At 39.1% G+C, this 19,445-nt stretch overlaps 1 protein-coding gene across 1 annotated transcript in view; it reads right to left on the bottom strand.

The window, feature by feature from the left end:
* Nucleotides 1-19,445, bottom strand: part of THSD7B (thrombospondin type 1 domain containing 7B) — a 701,170-nt gene that overhangs the window by 515,060 nt on the left and 166,665 nt on the right. Inside the window, exon 5 of the mRNA XM_007456952.1 lies at nucleotides 4,518-4,673. Within this exon, the coding sequence (XP_007457014.1) occupies nucleotides 4,518-4,673 (156 nt within the window). The remainder of the gene's footprint in view (nucleotides 1-4,517; nucleotides 4,674-19,445) is intronic.

Raw genomic sequence — 19,445 nt, 5'->3', positions numbered from 1 at the left:
TTTTTTTTTTTTACTACAGCTCCCATTAAGGGCTTCTTTTCTTTTCTTTTTAAAAAAAATTTTTTTTTGGATTATTTAAATTTCTTTATTTTACCCATTGTATCTGTCTCTTGGCCACTGAAGAGTTTTGTGGGTTTTTTTTTTTTAAACTTCTTTATTGGAGTATAATTGCTTTACAATGTTGTGTTAGTTTCTGTGGTATAACAAAGTGAATCAGCTATACATATAGCTATATCCCCACATCTCCCTCCCACCATCCCTAACCCACCCCTCTAGGTGTACACAAATCACCAAGCTGATCTCCTTGTGCTATGTGGCTGCTTCCCACTAGCTATTTATTTTACATTTGGTAGTGTATATATGTCAATGCCACTCTCTCACTTCATCCCAGCTTACCCTTCCCCCTCCCCAGGTCCTCAAGTCCATTCTCTACTTCTGCTTCTTTATTCCTGTCCTGAACCCCGTAGGTTCTTCAGAACCTTATATATATATTTTTAGATCCCATATATATGTGTTAGCATACAGTATTTGTTTTTCTCTTTCTGACTTACTTCACTCTGTATGACAGACTCTAGGTCCATTCACCTCACTACAATGACTCAATTTGTTTCTTTTTATGGCTGAGTAAAATTCCATTGTATATATGTGCCACATCTTCTTTACCCATTCATCTGTTGATGAAAACTTAGGTTGCTTCCATGTCTTGGCTATTGTAAATAGTGCTGCAGTGAACATTGTGGTACATGACTCTTTTTGAATTATGGTTTCCTCAGGGTATATGCCCAGTAGTGGGATTGTTGGGTAGTATGGTAGTTGTATTTTTAGTTTTTTAAGGAACCTCCAAACTGTTCTCCATAGTGGCTGTATCAATTTACATTCCCACCAAGAGTGCAAGAAGGTTCCCTTTTCTCCACACCCATTTATTGTTTGTAGATTTTTTGATGATGGCCATTCTGACTGGTGTGAGGTGATACCTCACTGTAGGTCTGATTTGCATTTCTCTAATGATTAGCAATGTTGAGCATCCTTTCATGTGTTTGTTGGCAATCAATATATCTTCTTTGGAGAAATGTCTACTTAGGTCTTCTGCCAATTTTTGGATTGGGTTGTTTCTTATTTTGATATTGAGCTCCATGATCTGCTTGTATATTTTGGAGATTAATCCTTTGCCAGTTGCTTCGTTTGCAAATATTTTCTCCTATTCTTAGGGTTGTCTTTTCATCTTGTTTATGGTTTCCCTTGCTGTGCAAAAGCTTTTAAGTTTCATTAGGTCCCGTTTGTTTATTTTTGTTTTTATTTCCATTCCACTAGGAGGTGGGTCAAAAAGGATCTTGCTGTAATTTATGTCATAGAGTGTTCTGCCTATGTTTTCCTCTAAGAGTTTTATAATGTCTGGCCTTACATTTAGGTCTTTAATGCATGTTGAGGGTTTTTTTTTGTGTATGGTGTTAGGGAGTGTTCTAACTTCATTCTTTTACAAGTAGCTGTCAAGTTTTCCCATCACCACTTATTGAAGAGGCTGTCTTTTCTCCCTTGTATATTCTTGCCTCCTTTATCAAGGGTAAGTTGACCTTATGTGTGTAGGTTTATCTCTGGGCTTTCTATCCAGTTCCATTGATCTATATTTCTGTTTTTGTGCCACTACCATACTGTCTTGATTACTATAGCTTGGTAGTATAGTCTGAAGTCAGGGAGCCTGATTCCTCCAGCTCCGTTTTTCTTTCTCAAGATTGCTTTGGTTATTCGGAATCTTTTGTGTTTCCATACAAGTTGTGAAATGTTTTGTTCTAGTTCTGTGAAAAATGCCAGTGGTAGTTTGATAGGGATTGCATTGAATCTGTAGATTGCTTTGGGTAGTATAAGTAATTTCACAATGTTGATTCTTCCAATCTAAGAACATGGTATATATCTCCATCTGTTTGTATCACCTTTAATTTCTTTCATCAGTGTCTCACAGTTTTCTGCATACAGGTCTTTTGTTTCCTTTGGTAGGTTTATTCCTAGGTATTTTATTCTTTTTGTTGCAATGGTAAATGGGAGTGTTTCCTTAATTTCTCTTTCAGAATTTTCATCACTAGTGTATAGGAATGCAAGAGATTTCTGTGCATTAATTTTGTATCCTGCAACTTTACCAAATTCATTGATTAGCTCTAGTAGTTTTCTGGGAGCATCTTTAGGATTCTCTATGTATAGTATCATGTCATCTGCAAACAGCGACAGTATTACTTCCCCTTTTCCGATTTGGATTCCTTTTGTTTCTTTTTCTTCTCTCATTGTTGTGGCTAAAACTTCCAAAACTATGTGGAATAACAGTGGTGAGAGTGGACAACCTTGTCTTGTTCCTGATCTTAGAGGAAATGGTTCCAGTTTTTCACCATTGAGAATGATGCTGGATGTGGGTTTGTCATATATGGCCTTTATTATGTTGAGGTAGGCTCCCTCAATGCCTACTTTCTGGAGGGTTTTTATCATAAATGGGTGTTGAATTTTGTTGAAAACTTTTTCTGCATCTTTTGAGATTATCATATGGTTTTTATCCTTCAGTTTGTTAATATGGTGTATCACATTGATTGATTTGCATATATTGAAGAATCCTTGCATTCCTGGGATAAACCCCACTTGATCATGTTGTATGATCCTTTTAATGTGCTGTTGGATTCTGTTCGCTAGTATTTTGTTGAGAATTTTTGCATCTATTTTCATCAGAGATTTTGGCCTGTAGTTTTCTTTTTTTGTGACCTCTTTGTGTGGTTTTAGTATCAGAGTGATGGCAGCCTTGTAGGATGAGTTTGGGAGTGTTCCTCCCTCTGCTGTATTCTGGAAGAGTTTGAGAAGGATAGGTGTTAGCTCTTCTCTAAATGTTTGATAGAGTTCGCCTGTGAAGCCATCTGGTCCTGGGCTTTTGTTTTTTGAAAAATTTTTTTTTTTTTTTTGCAGTATGCAGGCCTCTCACTGTTGTGGCCTTTACCATTGCAGAGCACAGGCTCCAGACACGCAGGCTCAGTAGCCGCGGCATGTGGGATCTTCCCAGACCGGGGCACGAACCCGCGTCCCCTGCATTGCCAGGCGGACTCTCAACCACTGTGCCACCAGGGAAACCCTGTTGAAAGATTTTTAATCACAGTTTCAATTTCAGTGCCTGTGATTTGTCTGTTTATATTTTCTATTTCTTCCTGGTTCAGTCTCAGAAGGTTGTGCTTTTCTAAGAATTTGTCCATTTCTTCCAGGTTGTCCATTTTATTGGTATATAGTTGCTTATAGTAATCTCTCATGATCTTTTGTATTTCTGCAGTGTCAGTTGTCATTTCTCCTTTTTCATTTCTAATTCTATTGATATGAGTCTTCTCCCCTTTCTTCTTGATGAGCCTGGCTAATGGTTTATCAATTTTGTTTATCTTCTCAAAGAACCAGCTTTTAGTTTTATTGATCTTAGCTATGGTTTCCTTCATTTCCTTTTCATTTATTTCTGATCTGATTTGTATGATTTCTTTCCTTCTGCTAACTTTGGGGGTTTTCTTTTTGTTCTTCTTTCTCTAATTGCTTTAGGTGTAAGGTTAGGTTGTTTATTTGAGATTTTTCTTGTTTCTTAAGGTAGCATTTATTGCTATAAACTTCCCTCTTAGAACTGCTTTTGCTGCACCCCATAGGCTTTGGGTCATCATGTTTTCATTGTCATTTGTTTCTAGGTATTTTTTGATTTCTCTTTGATTTCTTCAGTGATCTCTTGGTTATTTAGTAGTGTATTGTTTAGCCTCCATGTGTTTGTATATTTTACAGTTTTTTTCCTGTAATTGATATCTAGTCTCATAGCGTTACAAATATAAACAAGCACACAAAGGTTGAAGATTTCACTTTAAGCCTGAGGACAACATCAATTGAAAACAACACACATAAATGCCCCTCATGAAAATTTGAAGTATAACATCAAATTCAGTATGTGATTCAGCCTTTGGGAATCTGAAAATAATAAATAGATGTGCAAAACCGTTGTTTCTTGATATGATTACAGAAATCGTATCTAATTTCTACAGTATAACCATTACATATAAAAAAATCATTAATTTATGGTTAGCAGATATTTGATCCGGTCCAAAATGTCCATAAGACATTTGGTGCATGGCAAAAGCTCCTTGAAATTTGGTCCTAATCAAATCATGTGGCATGGGATAAATACGCTCATGGATGTTTTGGATGGGACCAAATATGAAGGACATTTTGGTGTGTCTTATGGACATTTTGGTCAGGACCAAATATCTTGCAGGGTTAAATTATACCAGTTTTCAGTAATAGTCACTTCACCAGCTATGAGCCTAATTGAAAGGTCAACCATGGTAGGATTCTGTGTCCACAGAAATGTCTCCAATGCTTCCTTAATAACTGAATGCTGTCAGACTTGAGCTGGTTATCTACATTTTACAAACAAATATTGTCCTAAGCAGACTTAAGGGGCTATTTAGTGACCAGAATAAAGAGCGTGCACTAGAAGGAAATGAAGCACATACAAACAAGGCACTCACCTTTTCTTCCCTGAGGATCATGGCAGTTTTCATGGACGCACAAGCCCCAGGCTGACCAGGAAGATACTATACAGTCTGTAGAGCAAGGGATGTTGCAGAGCTGAGAAGCTGAAGGGGCAGGTCCCAAACATAATGTCTTTTCCACGGGTCTAGAGACTGCATGGATAGAAAAAAAAAAAAAGGCCCGAGTCACATTCTCTGAACATCCCTAGAATTTTTCCCATCTTTATTTGTGTGCCTGCCTTGCTCACATCAGCTTTATGGTTAAACAGATTATATGCAAACAAAATATCAACACTCTTCCAATATGTATTACTTAGCTCCACATTATTAGCATTTGGGGTGAGGAAAGGCAAGGAAAGACAGTGACAAAGGGCATGCATTTGAGTTTCCGGTTTGACAAGAGTATTCCCTGGGAATCCAAGAGAGGACTGGAAACCTAGATAAAAATTATCTAGAGTTATGAAGTTTAAAAAAATTAATTGGCTTTGTGAAGTTCCAAGATGAGTCTATCTCGACTATACAAATGACTGGGTTATTGTGAAAAATTCAAAATTGAACCCCGAGGTGGGGTGTTTAGCATAACCAATCTACTGCTATTACTCCCCTGAGGGGTGGACCTCTCGAAGACACGGAGGAAAAATGGTTTTTAGAAGAAGAAGAAAAATCAGGATCTGCAGTGGCAGAATTAGCCCCTGGAAGTCAGTTTCATTAGAAAGCCTACCCAGAGGCACAAGGAGTGTCTGCGGAGCCACAGGAAATGCCAACTAGGAACCTTCCAGCTCTTCCTGGTATGCACCTGCGCCCGGAGAATGCCCAGAACTGGGTCAAGGCAGGAGGCAGTAATCATCTGTCCATCACTGATGCTCATCAAGTGTCCTCTCTGTGCAGACCCATGCTGAGAATCATGAAAATACACAGATGAAGAAGAAGATGGGCTCCTGATTCTCATGGAGATTTTAACATAATAGGAGCTAGGATAGCAATACCCCAAAATGACCCAGTAAAAGAACAGCCAAATGCCCAACTATACTTGCACAGAGTGATCCCACACTAAGCGGGTTTCGGAGCAATTCAGAGTTTGTGAGCCAATGGTTTAAGACCAGACGGTTTTATCTTATGGGTTGCCTTGTACTATGATTGAAATATTTCCTATATGTCACTTCCATCTGTTAGGCAGATCAGAAGTGCTTCAAAGATGGAGACTGGTATGAGACAATAGGGAGGTAAATCACCCCATCTACTTTACTTCCTCACTCTTTACATAAGATGTGAATTGAATCAGATACAGATCAAACTAAATCACAGCTGTGACCAGCAGAACTTTGAATGTAAACCAAAGCAAGAGCAAAATCAAAAAAATACTGTCATGAAGATGTTTTAACCATCGGGGAAAGAAGTGGAGCGGCTTGAGGTGTTTATGAGGGTGAATGGGAAAAACAAAAGGTTGCAAAGGAAAATGATAATAATGGTTTGTTTGCAACTAATTCTTTTACAGTTTACCAAAATGATTTGACCTGACTTAAAATAAAAGACAGGAACAAAGCAAGATTGCTAACGTAAATGTCAAAGCTTGCAAGCCATGTGGAAGAGCCAGGCAAGGGAAGAGAGAGCAGATATTGGGGGAAAGTAAAGGGGTTTCCTGGGAAGGCTGAGGAGAGGTGATGATTAGAGATTGTGCTGAAGATAACAACAGCTGGGTGGGGAGGCTGGAGTGACCAGGACTGTGCACGTACATATGACACTGATGGACCACAGGTAAAGAAGAACCTGTGAGATGGGGGAGGAGTTTGCAATTCCTTTCCCAGGAGTGAGTAAAAGACCAACAAGCAGCCATTCACTGAGTACATCATGCATTCATTCCAAAACCAATGAGTACCCGTTTAAATCAGGCCCTATTGGATGGTGTCTGCTTTCAAGGAACTCTCAGTCGAGAAGGGTAAGTCAAGAAGCATTTTAACAAGATTGATGGAAAGAGATGCTTTAGAGTATTGTATAAATAGAAAGCTGCACAGCCAGAGGTCTTAAGGCAGAAGTGTGTTTCGGTCCAGGCCCATGCTTGGTTAGCATGTGTTCTCACAAACTCAAACTTTAGTTCCAAAAACAAAACCTAAATAATGATGGAAAAGGACGTGGGGGCATGTAAACTGATTACTCTAGCTGTTTAATAAACATTCATAGTGCATGCCAGGCACTGTTTATTAACATCAATTCATTTATCCTGCATAACTTTGAGATATATACTATTATTATTCCTACTTTAAAATGGGGAAACTGAGACACAGCTTACTCACTTGCTCACATTCCCAATTAGCAAGCAGTGGAGCCAGGATTTGGAACAAGGTGGTCTGGTTCCAGAATCTGTGCTGTGAACCACTGCTCTATGTGGCCTCATCATCAGTCATTCAACCTACATTGCTAAGTACTTACCATGAGTTAACACTGTGTTAGGTGCTGAAGCTAGATTAGTAGTGAAACAGACAAGGTCACTTGTCCTCATGTAGCCTCTTTTTCAATGTGAGTTGGTACTAAGCATTCATGAGTCCATGAGCCTCAACAGTAAGACTAGAAAGCCATTATTGCTGCTTCTCTTTCCTTTGCCATGGCTTCTCCCTGTAACACCAGACAGAACTTAAGTGTCTGATGATCAACGCTGAGAAGGTACCCCAAACGTCTCAGCTCCAAGACCCAGCAGACACTTGCTGCCGCAATCTCTGAACTTGAGGTTGGACCCTGCAGTTGAAACTGGTCAATCCACCAGCGCAATACCTAGGCTCACAGCAGGTCTAAACTAAATCTCGTTAGAAGCGCCAGAATGTCTTAACTGTCCAGAAGGTAGTTAAGCCTTAGGGTTGATAGTGCAGTTGGAAAGAGACTGGAGAACTTGACATGAAGCTGCATTTGTCCAGGACAATGTTTTTACAGATATTATGTTTATTTGGCTTATTTTTGGAGGGCTGTTGATGATTATTGGGAGGTGAGGGGTTAAGTGCCCTAAGGTCCCCTTTGATAAATACTTAACTGTCAGTCAATTGACTGTTTGACATTAGGGTACTAATGGTACTAAGATATGAAATTAGGGAGAGACATGGTATGCTGGTGAGGAATGGGGGTATTTCCCTGGAGGCTACTAAGCGACATAATTGGAGGCCCAGGGGTGGGAGTGAGGCCATTTGTCAGAACACTCATGCCTCTTCAGCACCTGCTGCTTTCAAAGACAGTAGATCTTAATCCATGTCAATAAATTCTTCCAGTCTCAGGGACATGTCTAAGATGCTTCATTTAGGCATTGAATCAATGGGCTTGGGTCAACTTTTCTCTGTTTCAGCCCCCTGGGATACATTTGTTCTAGAAATAAATCATGAGTAAGTCGCGAAGCACTTACCAGCTTCAGATCGCTTAGGTAGTCAACTCCCCAAGAAAAGTGAACACAGGATATCGCTACGCCTATTGACTCTTAGAGCCAGAAGGGGAGCTTTAGAGCTAATTTAGTTTAATTCAGCAATTTTACTGAAAAACTGAATTCCAAAGACCTTAGGTGGTTTCTCCAAGTTCACTCAGCCAGTCCAAGGCAGAGCAAGACCTGAGCCTTGTCCCTGGTGGCTGACTCACCTCCACCTGTTCGTCTTGGTTTTCCTTCCATGGAATGAAGGCATCAGACAGAATAGATGAGGTCATTCGTACCGAGCATATTTTGTTTATCAATCACAGTGACCACAATGGAGGCAACCAGTGACACGACAGATCCAAGATATTCATGAAGGTTGCAGGCTGTTTAACCCTTTAAACAAAATCCAAATTCCTCTCCTACTTTATTGCCACTTCAATACTCCTTCAAGCTCCATCCCACACCTCCCTGACGAAGCAGGAGGTTGTGAGACCAAAATGTGCTCCACTTTAAACAAGTGTTCTTTTATTTGTAGCTGTTCATGATGTAATAAAATTATCCTGGGAGGTGGGTGGGGTAGGGGGCCATACCTGAACCACCTCAAATTGGATGGTCTGGGTAGTTTACTCTCTACTGAGCCCTCAATTCTTCTTGACCAAACTCCAGCCATGATGTCTGTGGGAAAAGAAGCTGCTTTTCCAGTCACCTGAAATCCTTTCTCTAGATATACTGACTGAAACAACTTTATTTCTATTTGCTAATAACTGTCTGCTCTAACGCAATGGATCCCTGCTGCAATCAGTGTACCTATTCAGTGAAGGTCTATGCTGGTCCAACTTTCTCCAGCTGCCTTAGACCATGTCACCTTGACACCTTCTGCCATTCCTGTGTTGACCAATTGCCTGACTAGGTAAGCAATTACCCAAGGTTTTATAGGCTATTTAGGTTTTGTAGGCTGCAATGTTAGTCCCTATAAAGACCTCTCATGGCCACAAAGTGTTAAAGAGACAAAGTAACTTTTAACTCAGATCAATTGACATCACTACATAGCAGTAGCTTTCTAAGGCTAGGAAATATATTACAGTCTGATAAGTGATTGTACATATGCAGTAGTCATTAATGCTTTGAATATTTCGGTGCCTAACCTGGAATTTTTCATTTGCAATAAGAAATTATTAAATTGACCTGCCTTACAAGAAATGTGCAAGTCTGCTACTAATGATTGCAAAGTCACCTTAAATAATGAATTACTCCATGAACAGAATGCTAATTAACAAAGGGGGTGGGAATATGCTGGAGTTGATATATTTAATGTTAAAGAAAAACACTGTTCTTAATTCTAGAAATGTGCATAGTTCATGATTTTCCTTAAGGACAAAGTGATTTTAGATGAACATACAAATTCAATCGAAATGATTTGTAATTAAGAAGAAAAATGCCTGTTGTTATCATTAGCATGTGACCACCACTGTAAAGAAAAATGAGTGCCTTCACATCTCCTTCTTTGAAACTAAATCAAGCTCTGATCCAAACTAATTTGGATCAACACAGAAATAAGTTGACAAAGATTCAATAAGAGTATATTACCCCCCCAACCCCTACTGCTGGCCATTTTGTAAGATCTAAATTTCAATGCCATTTAATACCTCAAAAAGAAATTAAATGGAAATTGCATCATCATCATAATTAGTTAATTATAATTAATAACTAGGTACCCTCTGTATTTTATTTAAAAACTGAGTAATGTTTTCTTAGAGTAAAAAATGTTATCACAGGAGCCAATGGCATTTTCTTGTTTTTTAATATGTCTATTATCAGATGAAACATCAAATGAGTCTTTAAAAATTTAGCAAGTGTTTCAGGTAATTCTGCCATGGCATAATGGAACTCAGCTTTCCCTCAGAACAGAAAGAAAGATCTTGATCATGGGCAAGAAATTAGTCAAACATATTGATTTTTTTCCAGTACTTTCAGGAAGGTAGAGATGAAAAGAAAGTAAAGGTGATGCTACTTCCTGGGAACTCTTAAGACCTGGATGATTTTACCTGCTTTCTATCTTAGGGGCACCTGAGTACCCCTGCATTCTATCTTCAGTTGATTTTACATCAGATATTTGATTTGCAGAAAGACATCAGCCTTCACAAAGAACTTAGACCAAAAAGTTATATTCACTTCAATTTTCCAAATCAAACGCAGGCCCTGTCAATCCCAAAGGGAATTCTCACTCAAAACTCAGAACCCCCTCATTCCACAGGGTGTCCAGGAAATCATAATATAAACAGCAATTGCTCAGAGTTAATTCAAAAATAATGAAAGAGGTACTTATGTAAAAATGCTGCTTTCTAAATGGTTTTTGAGAAACAGTATTGCCTCTGGCATATTCATTTAGGGAGCATACTGACTTGGCAGAAATTCAAGCCACCTAACTGCTAAAATAAATAGGCTTCTACAAACTGAAGGAGTCAAACGGTTGAAGGGGAAAGATAAATAATATTACAGTTTTAACCAGAAAGCTATTTTCCTTAAAGAAGCTTCATGTATTATTTCAATTGCCTTTTGCCACTGGGATTTGCAAAATAATGCATCATTCTTTTAACTTAGTGGTTAGAATAAAAGCAAATATGTCTTCTAGCACTTATAGGCAGCTTAAAGAATTAAATCACATCTCATCCTATTATATCTAACAAAACTTAATTTTAGCCATATTGTGACTCTCTTCGCAAACTACTGTGCAATACAGTTCGGCAGGAGGATGTATATACCATAAATATAATATTCAAAAATAATTATTTCTTATTGCGGGAATTATGTGAAATTTGGCCACATGTCAAAAAATTTTCCAAATTTCATTCATTTCACATAGTGAATTAGAAAACACCTACCAACTAGTGATTTTCTTAATGCTACAGAGTAACAACACGATAAGTAAAGATGGAAAACAATATTCAGAATAAAAATGGACAAAATAAATGAAGTATGTATTCAGTTTTAGAAAGTAATTAGATCAATATCCAACGATTACAAAATTAGGGGAGAAATACAGTAGCCTTCAGACCTATATTCATATACTTCTTTATGATATATTCTCTCCTCTGTTCCTCTATTTTTAATTAATTTTATTGGAGTATATTTGATTTAGAATGTTGTGTTAGTTTCTGCTGTACAGCAAAGTGAATCAGTTAAACACACACATATATCTTCACTCTTTTACAGATTCTTTTCCAATATAGTCATTACAGAGTACTGAGTAGAGTTCCCTGTGCTATACAGTCGGTTCTTATTAGTTATCTATTTTATATATAGTAGTGTGTATATGTCAATCCCAATCTCCCAGTTTATCCTTCCCCCCACTCCTTTCCCCCTTGGTAACCATAAGTTTGCTTTCTACAGATGTGATTCTGTTTCTGTTTTGTAAATAAGTTCATTTGTATCATTTTTTTAGATTCCACATATAAGTGATATCATATGATATTTGTCTTTCTCTAACTTACTTCACTCAGTATGACAACCACTAGATCCATCCATGTCACACCAAATGGCATTATTTTATTCTTATGACTAATATTCCATTGTATATACGTACCACATCTTCTTTTGAAAATTTCTTTCTGATCGTTTCTCAGACTAGTAATAATTAATTAGGAAAATGAATAAGTGAACACTATGTCCCCTTCTAAAAAATTCTTAAAGAGAAATAAAATGAAAAAAATAGGTTTAAAAATATCAGTATTAAAGGCCAAACCTCAGGAAAGGTAGGTGTTTTAGAGGAAAATGAGGAGGAAGGTGGGTGTTTTTGATGTGATTCTGAAACGTACTTAAAATTATTACTGGGGCTTCGCTGGTGGTGCAGTGGTTGAGAGTCCACCTGCCGATGCAGGGGACACAGGTTCGAACCCTGGTCCGGGAAGATCGCACATGCTGGGGAGCAACTAAGCCCATGCGCCACAACTACTGAGCCTGTGTTCTAGAGCCCACAAGCCACAACTACTGAGCCCACGTGCCACAACTACTGAAGCCCACGCACCTAGAGCCCATGCTCCGCAACAAGAGAAGCCACAGCAAAGAGAAGCCTCTACACCACAACAAAGAGTAGCCCCCGCTCACTGCAACTAGAGAAAGCCCATGCGCAGCAACAAAGACCCAATGCAGCCAAAAATAAAATAAATAAATACATTTATAAAATTTAAGATTAAAGTCATTCCTAAGTTATTACAATGAGTTCACAATAAGCAGCCCACCCCTAGATTTTCTTAAAGAGAAAAGGATGACCAAAGAAGCCATTAAGGAAGCTTGGAACTTGGAGAAGGAGGGCTGCTTAAAGCTCACCCTCCACTGGGTACACATAGCATCACTAGCCCAATTCTTTTTCCTTATCAACCATATCCAACCCATCAACTGAGGAAAAACAGAGGTGACCGTAAAACTTCCCTAAGTCCATTGGGCAAGAATTGGAAAGAAAAAGGATATTTTAAAAATACAAAAAAACACACAAAAAACAAAAAAAAACATGGTTGAGATAGAAATGTGTCAGAGAGCAGAGACAGGGAAAGGGACACGGAACAGGAAGATCTGGTAAGAGAGGTCAGAAGGTGGCAAAAGAAAGCAGACCTAAGTCTCCCAGACTTCAGTACCGGTCACAGGATGCCCTGTTACTCCATCAGCAAGAAGGGCCTCCATCTGATTTAGAAGGACTGATTTAGGTGGATATAGAAGGTGGATGTTTCAACCCGGGAATAACTCAATGGAAATTTTAAATAATGGTAACGAGAAGGGGAAACCCATGTTCTCTGAGGTGACACAGTCCTCCAAGAACATCACAAACTCCAAAGCTTAAAGCCATTCCTAAGGGGCCACAAAAGGGGAAATATGTGGTGATTATTTTAGAGAGCCAAGAAAGAACTATTGCTCTCTAAAACAAATATGCGTACCATCCTGTTTTTAAAGGAAGGGAAAGAAAAGGTCTCACTGTACCTAAGAGCCTTGTTAGTATACACTGCTTTAAATTTGCAAATTGTTTTAGACTGAACAAGTTAATTTGACTTCAAAGGAAGGCTCATGGGATTCACTAGGTTCCTAAGTAGTGAGGGGAATGAGACACCGCCTAAAACATTTTTAAATGCAGAATAGTTCACTCTTTTGTACGAGAAATTGCATTATACATTTTTAGAAGTAACACAAAAATTACAAACCAAAACCCCTGCATTGCAAAACTGGTTGAAAGTTCTTTTCCTCCCAGGCCTATTCATACATTACAAGTCCTACTTTCTATATCTCTTCACTATGTCAAGGCCAATATTATAAAGTAGTAGCTTCCCACTTGGATAAACCAGTGGGGTCTAAGGTAGATCCAACTCAGAACTGGGTCAGGATTGGAAAGGAGGTAGCAGAGAGTGCAATAAGGACTTATATCTTCGAAAATCTTTATGATTAGCAGGTCAGGGAGTCAATGTTCTGAATAATTTATTGAGTATGATTTTGAAAAGCCAATTGGTCAAATATCAATACTATCATTAAAATCCATTAAACTGAAAGTCTACCACTACCTGTGTAAATTGGGCAAATTGTTTAGCAATTGATCTTCTGTAAAATAAAGAGACTATCCAATGTTTCTCACCTTTGTTGTGTTATCTCCTCCCCAAGGAGCATTTGTAAACATTTTTTCCCTTATTTTCCCTTTTTCCCCTATAACATTTTCACACCACAAATATACTGTGTGTAAGTAAGTTTTATATACATACACGTTATATGTAAAAAGTGTAAGATTTTTTTTCACCCCAAGAACCTTTTTTTGTCTCCTTGGGGGCAATATCATCTCTTTTGGGAATGCATGGACTAGACCACATATTGACCTTAAGTTTGTAGACTAAGCAGTCTACAAGTATATTCTGGTTCGATTAGCAAAATATTCTATGAGACAAGTACTACTAGTATCTCCAGCTTCCAGTGAGACAACTGAAATTTTAAAACTCTGCCCCAGCTTCTATAATTAGCAAAAGCAGAGGCAGGACCTGAACCCGGCCAGTGTGATTCTGGTTTTCCCTTTTCTTCACCATGTTAGACTCTTCCAGCTCAAGGCTCTGAAATTCTTGAATTCAGGGCACATTTTCATGGCTGTAGGTTGGAATCTATCTTTTTAATTTGACTACAGTGCTTCTCAGTACCTGTGTTTTGCTTGAAGTTGGAATCTACATGCTGAATTTTTTTTTGCAATAATCGGGAGATAATACATTAACTAATACGATATGTTATTCTCTGGCAGAATTCTGATGCATACAGAGAATACAGACATTTAAAACAGCTGAAATGCTGTAGAATTTTACAAATTTTGTCTTTTGTTTAGACAGTAGTCAAGTTATTAAAAAACTGTTTTGAGAAATTGCATACTCCAACTTCTTGTACATTTAAATATATCATCAGAGCAAAACAGGTTATAATATCAAAAAGACAGTGATTTATGTTTTAAAATATTACAGTTGCTTTCTATGAAGTCTTAATTTGAGAGAAAAAGCAACAAAAATAATGAGATAATTATTTAATTTAAAAACACAATTAGATGATTTTATATTAAAAGCAGTGTGGATGTACTCATAGCTTATTCAAATACAAATAAACATTAATTCTGAAAGTATTCCTACGTATTTTTAAAAGGGAGGGTGAACTGAATTTTCCAAAGTAATATAGATGTTTTTATATCATAAAATGAGATACAGCTACACGCAACCATTTTTTTTTTAACGTTTGTATATCTTTTTTTTTTTGCTGTACGTGGGCCTCTCACTGTTGGGGCCTCTCCCGTTGCGGAGCACAGGCTCTGGACGCGCAGGCTCAGCGGCCATGGCTCACGGGGCCCGCCGCTCTGCGGCATGTGGGATCTTCCCGGACCGGGGCACGAACCCGGGTCCCCTGCATCAGCAGGCGGACTCTCAACCACTGTGCCCCCAGGGAAGCCCCTATGGTAAAATGAGAGCTTTAACTGTGCAAATATTTTATGAAAACGTCATTCAACCAGAAGCAGAACTTCTAGAAGAATCTATTGACAGTACATTCACAGTGGAAGTTGTAAAGAAAGAAGGGAAAGGAGCTGCTACACCAGAACAAAGTCTGACAAATGAGAGGCTATCTTTGGCAGTGTAGACATGACAAGAGCACTGGCAGAAAGCAATCTGAATGGGATTAACTGAGATTCTGTCCCCTACAGTCCTATTTAGTGGCAGTATATAGACACTATTTTACTAACCCTCAAACTTTTGATTGGCTCAATATAGTATGGTTAACATAAAAAGAAGTGAATTGTCCTAAAGAAGGAGAATAAGGAGAAGGAGGAGGAGGGTATGAGTTTAAAGAAGAAAAAAGATAAAGAAGCCACCAGAGAATAAGAATTTGGAGGATAAAATTGAAGCAGAACACTGTGCCTAATGGCCCAATGAAAAATGCTACTGAGTTGAAGAGTATGATGTAGGATATGTCTCTTCATTTTTTTCTTCCCCCAAATCTTCAGGAAAACATCCATTTCTCATTAAATCATTGTTTCACTGGAGCTCTATTTGGAGACTGCGTTCAGAGACTGAGCCTTGTTCCAAGACAGAGATGGGTCAACTGGGAACCGGCCATGGATGGTCCTGCTGCACCCTGGTTTCCCTTCAAGTTCCTTAAGAGTTTGTGACAGACACAGGAGCTGAGCTAGACTTGCACCCAGAATTCAGAAATGAAAGTTCCAAAAGCCGTGGGCTAAATCTCACAAGATGGAACACATTTTATGGTGTAGGCTCACCCTGAAAGGAATTCTGACCCCCCAAATTACAAGAACACCATAGAGGATTTGACAGAATAAAGCTCCAAGGGGGCTTGTGGGGCTGCATGGGAACTCTCCGATGAGCACACATTGTAAAGGCTTGCACACATTTAAAAAGAAGGAAACACAGCCAAGACCATATGTTAGTGAGTTTAGCATGGCATTATAATAATGTTATAAGGGCTAAAGCTTGGAATAAATTGGGCCTGTAAAAATGCTAAAGAATGCAAAAGAGGGCAAGGGGCACTTTAAAAGTTTTATGGTAAAAAAAAAAGAATGACTGGTTGACTTTTCAGCTTGGCAAATAGAATAATGAGACATAAGGGGAAGAATAGCAATGATAGTTTAAGAGTTAACATTTACTTTTCTCAGTGCCAGGTACTGAGCTAATAAGCATTTTATGTTTACTGTTTTATACGATGCTTATAACAGCCCTGTGTAACCAGAGCTATTATTAATTGGTCTTATTTTAGGCTTGGAGAAAACAGGTTCCTAGAGGGTAATAAGTGACTTTGTCTAGGTCACACAGCTTGCAGGGGACATGGACTGAGTCTGAACACAACATTCTGAGTCCACAGCCTGCCCTTTTAGGCACCATGCAGTAGTGCACCTTTCAAATTAGCATTGTTGCTGTAATTACTGAAATCCTTGTCTCCAGGTGAAAAAGGTAGAAACATCTTGGTTAAGAAGGGATCAAAAATCTAAAGTAGACAAAGATATCCTGTAGCTTCTCAAAATAAAATTAACCTCCTGCTCCAGGTAAATTACAGCCCGGAATAGATGGAACTTATATAACCAGTGCCTCAACCACTGCTGAGATGGGAGAGAAGGGCCCACAGGTTTGCTGTTTCCCTTTGGTTAGCAAACCAAAACACCCAAGTCCTCACCCCACACAGCTGTGGAAGGCCTGGCCCTGGGAATGGGTCTGAGGATTCCCCCAGAGTGCAAGATCACTTCCTGGGGCAGATCCCATTTCCCCTCTGGACCACTGGGCCAGTTGACCCAGGTGCCTCTGTGGCCTTGGTTCCACCACTGAAGGTGTAGGTCCAAAATCCCCCCTACTTCCCCTGCAACCTTAATCCCCACAGGCACGGTCAACAGGCAGCCTCTGTTACTAACCTGTAAGTTAATCAACACCACCAAAGGCTTAAGGATACCATAGGGAAACTACATCCATCCATAAAAAGCAATTTGCACCTCAGTGTCAGAGTTTAGTGGCCACACCCCATCACAGGGAACCATCTTGCCTGGCTTTTCCTTCCCAAACGCCAGGCCCACTGCTCCCATTTCTTGAGGACTTGCTTCCCTCAGAGGGCCCCCTGCCCTGGAGCAGTGGTTAAGAACACAAGCTCCAGAGTCAGACTCTAGATCAAATCCCGGCCCTGCCACTGTGACTTTAGGCTAGTTACTGCCAGCGTAGAGCCTTCTTTCTTACGGGTATAATGGGGAATAATAATGACTCATCTAAAGCATTTATATAGCACTCACGTCTCATAGCAGTGTCATGTACAAAGCAAGCATCAACAAATACTAGTTTTTTGTATTATTCCCTGGTTCTGAGATATCTAACTCTCTATACCTTGAGCTGTACGATCCAATATGGTACCCAGAAGCCACATAGCCACGTGTAGTTAATGAGCACTTGAAATGTGGCTAATCCAAGAGATGTGCTATAAGTACAAAATGCATACATTTAATACAAAAAAATATTTAATAATAATTAATTTAATAATAATTTCAAAATATGTTATTGTTATACTGATTGCATGTTGAAATAATAATGTTTTAGATATGTTAAGCTAGATAAAGTATATTACTAAAATTAATTTCACCTATTTCTTTTGACATTTTTTCTTTTTGAAGTTTTTCATGTGACTCCTAGAAAAATTACTGTGTGACTCCTATTTGTGACTCACATTAGATTTCTACTGGATAGTGCTGTTCTAAGTGTGGTCCATGGAGCAAAAGCATAGGCACCTCCTGGGAGCTTAGAAACACAGGATCCCAATCCCAGCCCAGACCTACTGACTCATGATCTGCATTTTAAAAGATCGCCAGGTAATTTGCATGTTCATTAACATCTGAGAAGCACTATCCAGAGAGAAAATCAGTCAGCCTTCCATAGTGTCTGCATGGCAGGGAGGGGAATCCCTTTTTACGCTGTTAGAGAAAGAAACTGGGGCCCCATCTACCCAACTTCTTTTTTCAGACTCCACATAACTAGATGACCCATTAAAATTCCTATACTCCCCACCTTCACCCAGGGAGCTCTGTCCCTTTAGGCTGCTTTAAGATAAATTATTTAGGGCCTTACTACATAAGAAATTTTAGACATGGAAGTGGAGGGAGAAAACAAACCAATTCTGAACAGGAAAGAGGGTAGATTTTACAGGGTATTCAGTGTGATAATAATTCCAGGCCAAATTCAAAGGCTTATTTTTAAAGAGACAAGTAACCACACAGAAAGGAAATCATACTTCATTATGAAATGATTAGAGCTCATTAAGCATCCTTTATGATGAAAGAATATGAAAATATGACCCTTAAAGATAAAGTTGAAGGCGGGAATGTTTGGTACAGAGAGAAAAAATGTAGGGAGTTTAGTGTGGCTAGCTTTACATTCTGAAGGGTTTTCATATACAAAATAGATCAATTTTAGGTAGCTCCTAAGCACAGAGCTAGGAGAAATGGATGGAAATCGACAAAAAGCAATTCAACATAAGAGAAGTCTATGCAATAACTGGAAGTTTATATAGTCATAAATTAGTTATCACTAGCATGCAATCTCAAACTACACTGAGGGACGCTTCAAAAGGAAATCACCGTGTCAGAGAAAGGTCTGCACCAGACAATCAATCCAGTCCCTTTCAAACTGCAAACACTATGATTCCACTATCTCAGTTAGTAAAGATAACAGGAATGGTCACGACCACATTGCTAAGGTTATACTTCGACTTCTAGCCTTCACCTACATAAAGAGAGAAGGGTTAGTCTAGAGCGGAGAGACAGTCACTTAATATTAGGCAGTTAATAAATATATTGCTACTATGTTACATGAACACAAGTAATAAAGTTTCCTGGTCTATTCCAATACTCTCCAATTAAAAGGAAACATTTCCAAGGACAGATGTGTATATGGCTTCTCTCAAAATGGAGGTGGGTTTGAGGTAGGAGTGGGGAGTCTAGTAATTATGGAGATTATAAATGATGATACAGGGCAACCCTTTGAGCAAGTAGGGTAAGGCTACATATACTGTGGAGGAATTAGCCGTGCAACATGTGTCTTTCCAGTGACTGTCTCATCCAGGCCCTTGAAATCAACCTCACCTGCCCATATCCACAATTAGTTATGGGTCTCACCCACCTGTCAGTTCCATCCCCCAGCCCCTTGCTCTCCCCTCTATCTCTCCAATGCTATCCCCTCCCAAGGTGGCTCTTACTTGAGTTATGAAGGACCTCCTTTTCTCCCCCACCCCCACCCCTGCCCCGGCCTCAACATTCCTCTGGATATACATCAAAACATATTCCGGGGTTGGGTGGAAAGATGGCGGAGGAGTAAGACGCGGAGATCACCTTCCTCCCCACAAATACACCAGAAATACATCTACATGTGGAACAACTCCTACACAACACCTACTGAATGCTGGCAGAAGACCTCAGACCTCCCAAAAGGCAAGAAACTCCCCACGTATCTGGGTAGGGCAAAAGAAAAAATTAATTGAAAACAGAGACAAAAGAATAGGGACGG

The sequence above is a fragment of the Lipotes vexillifer genome, unplaced genomic scaffold, assembly GCF_000442215.2.
Source record: "Lipotes vexillifer unplaced genomic scaffold, Lipotes_vexillifer_v1.1 scaffold1211, whole genome shotgun sequence".
In the NCBI taxonomy this organism is placed as follows: domain Eukaryota; kingdom Metazoa; phylum Chordata; class Mammalia; order Artiodactyla; family Lipotidae; genus Lipotes; species Lipotes vexillifer.
This window is presented reverse-complemented; position numbering and strand designations above follow the sequence as displayed.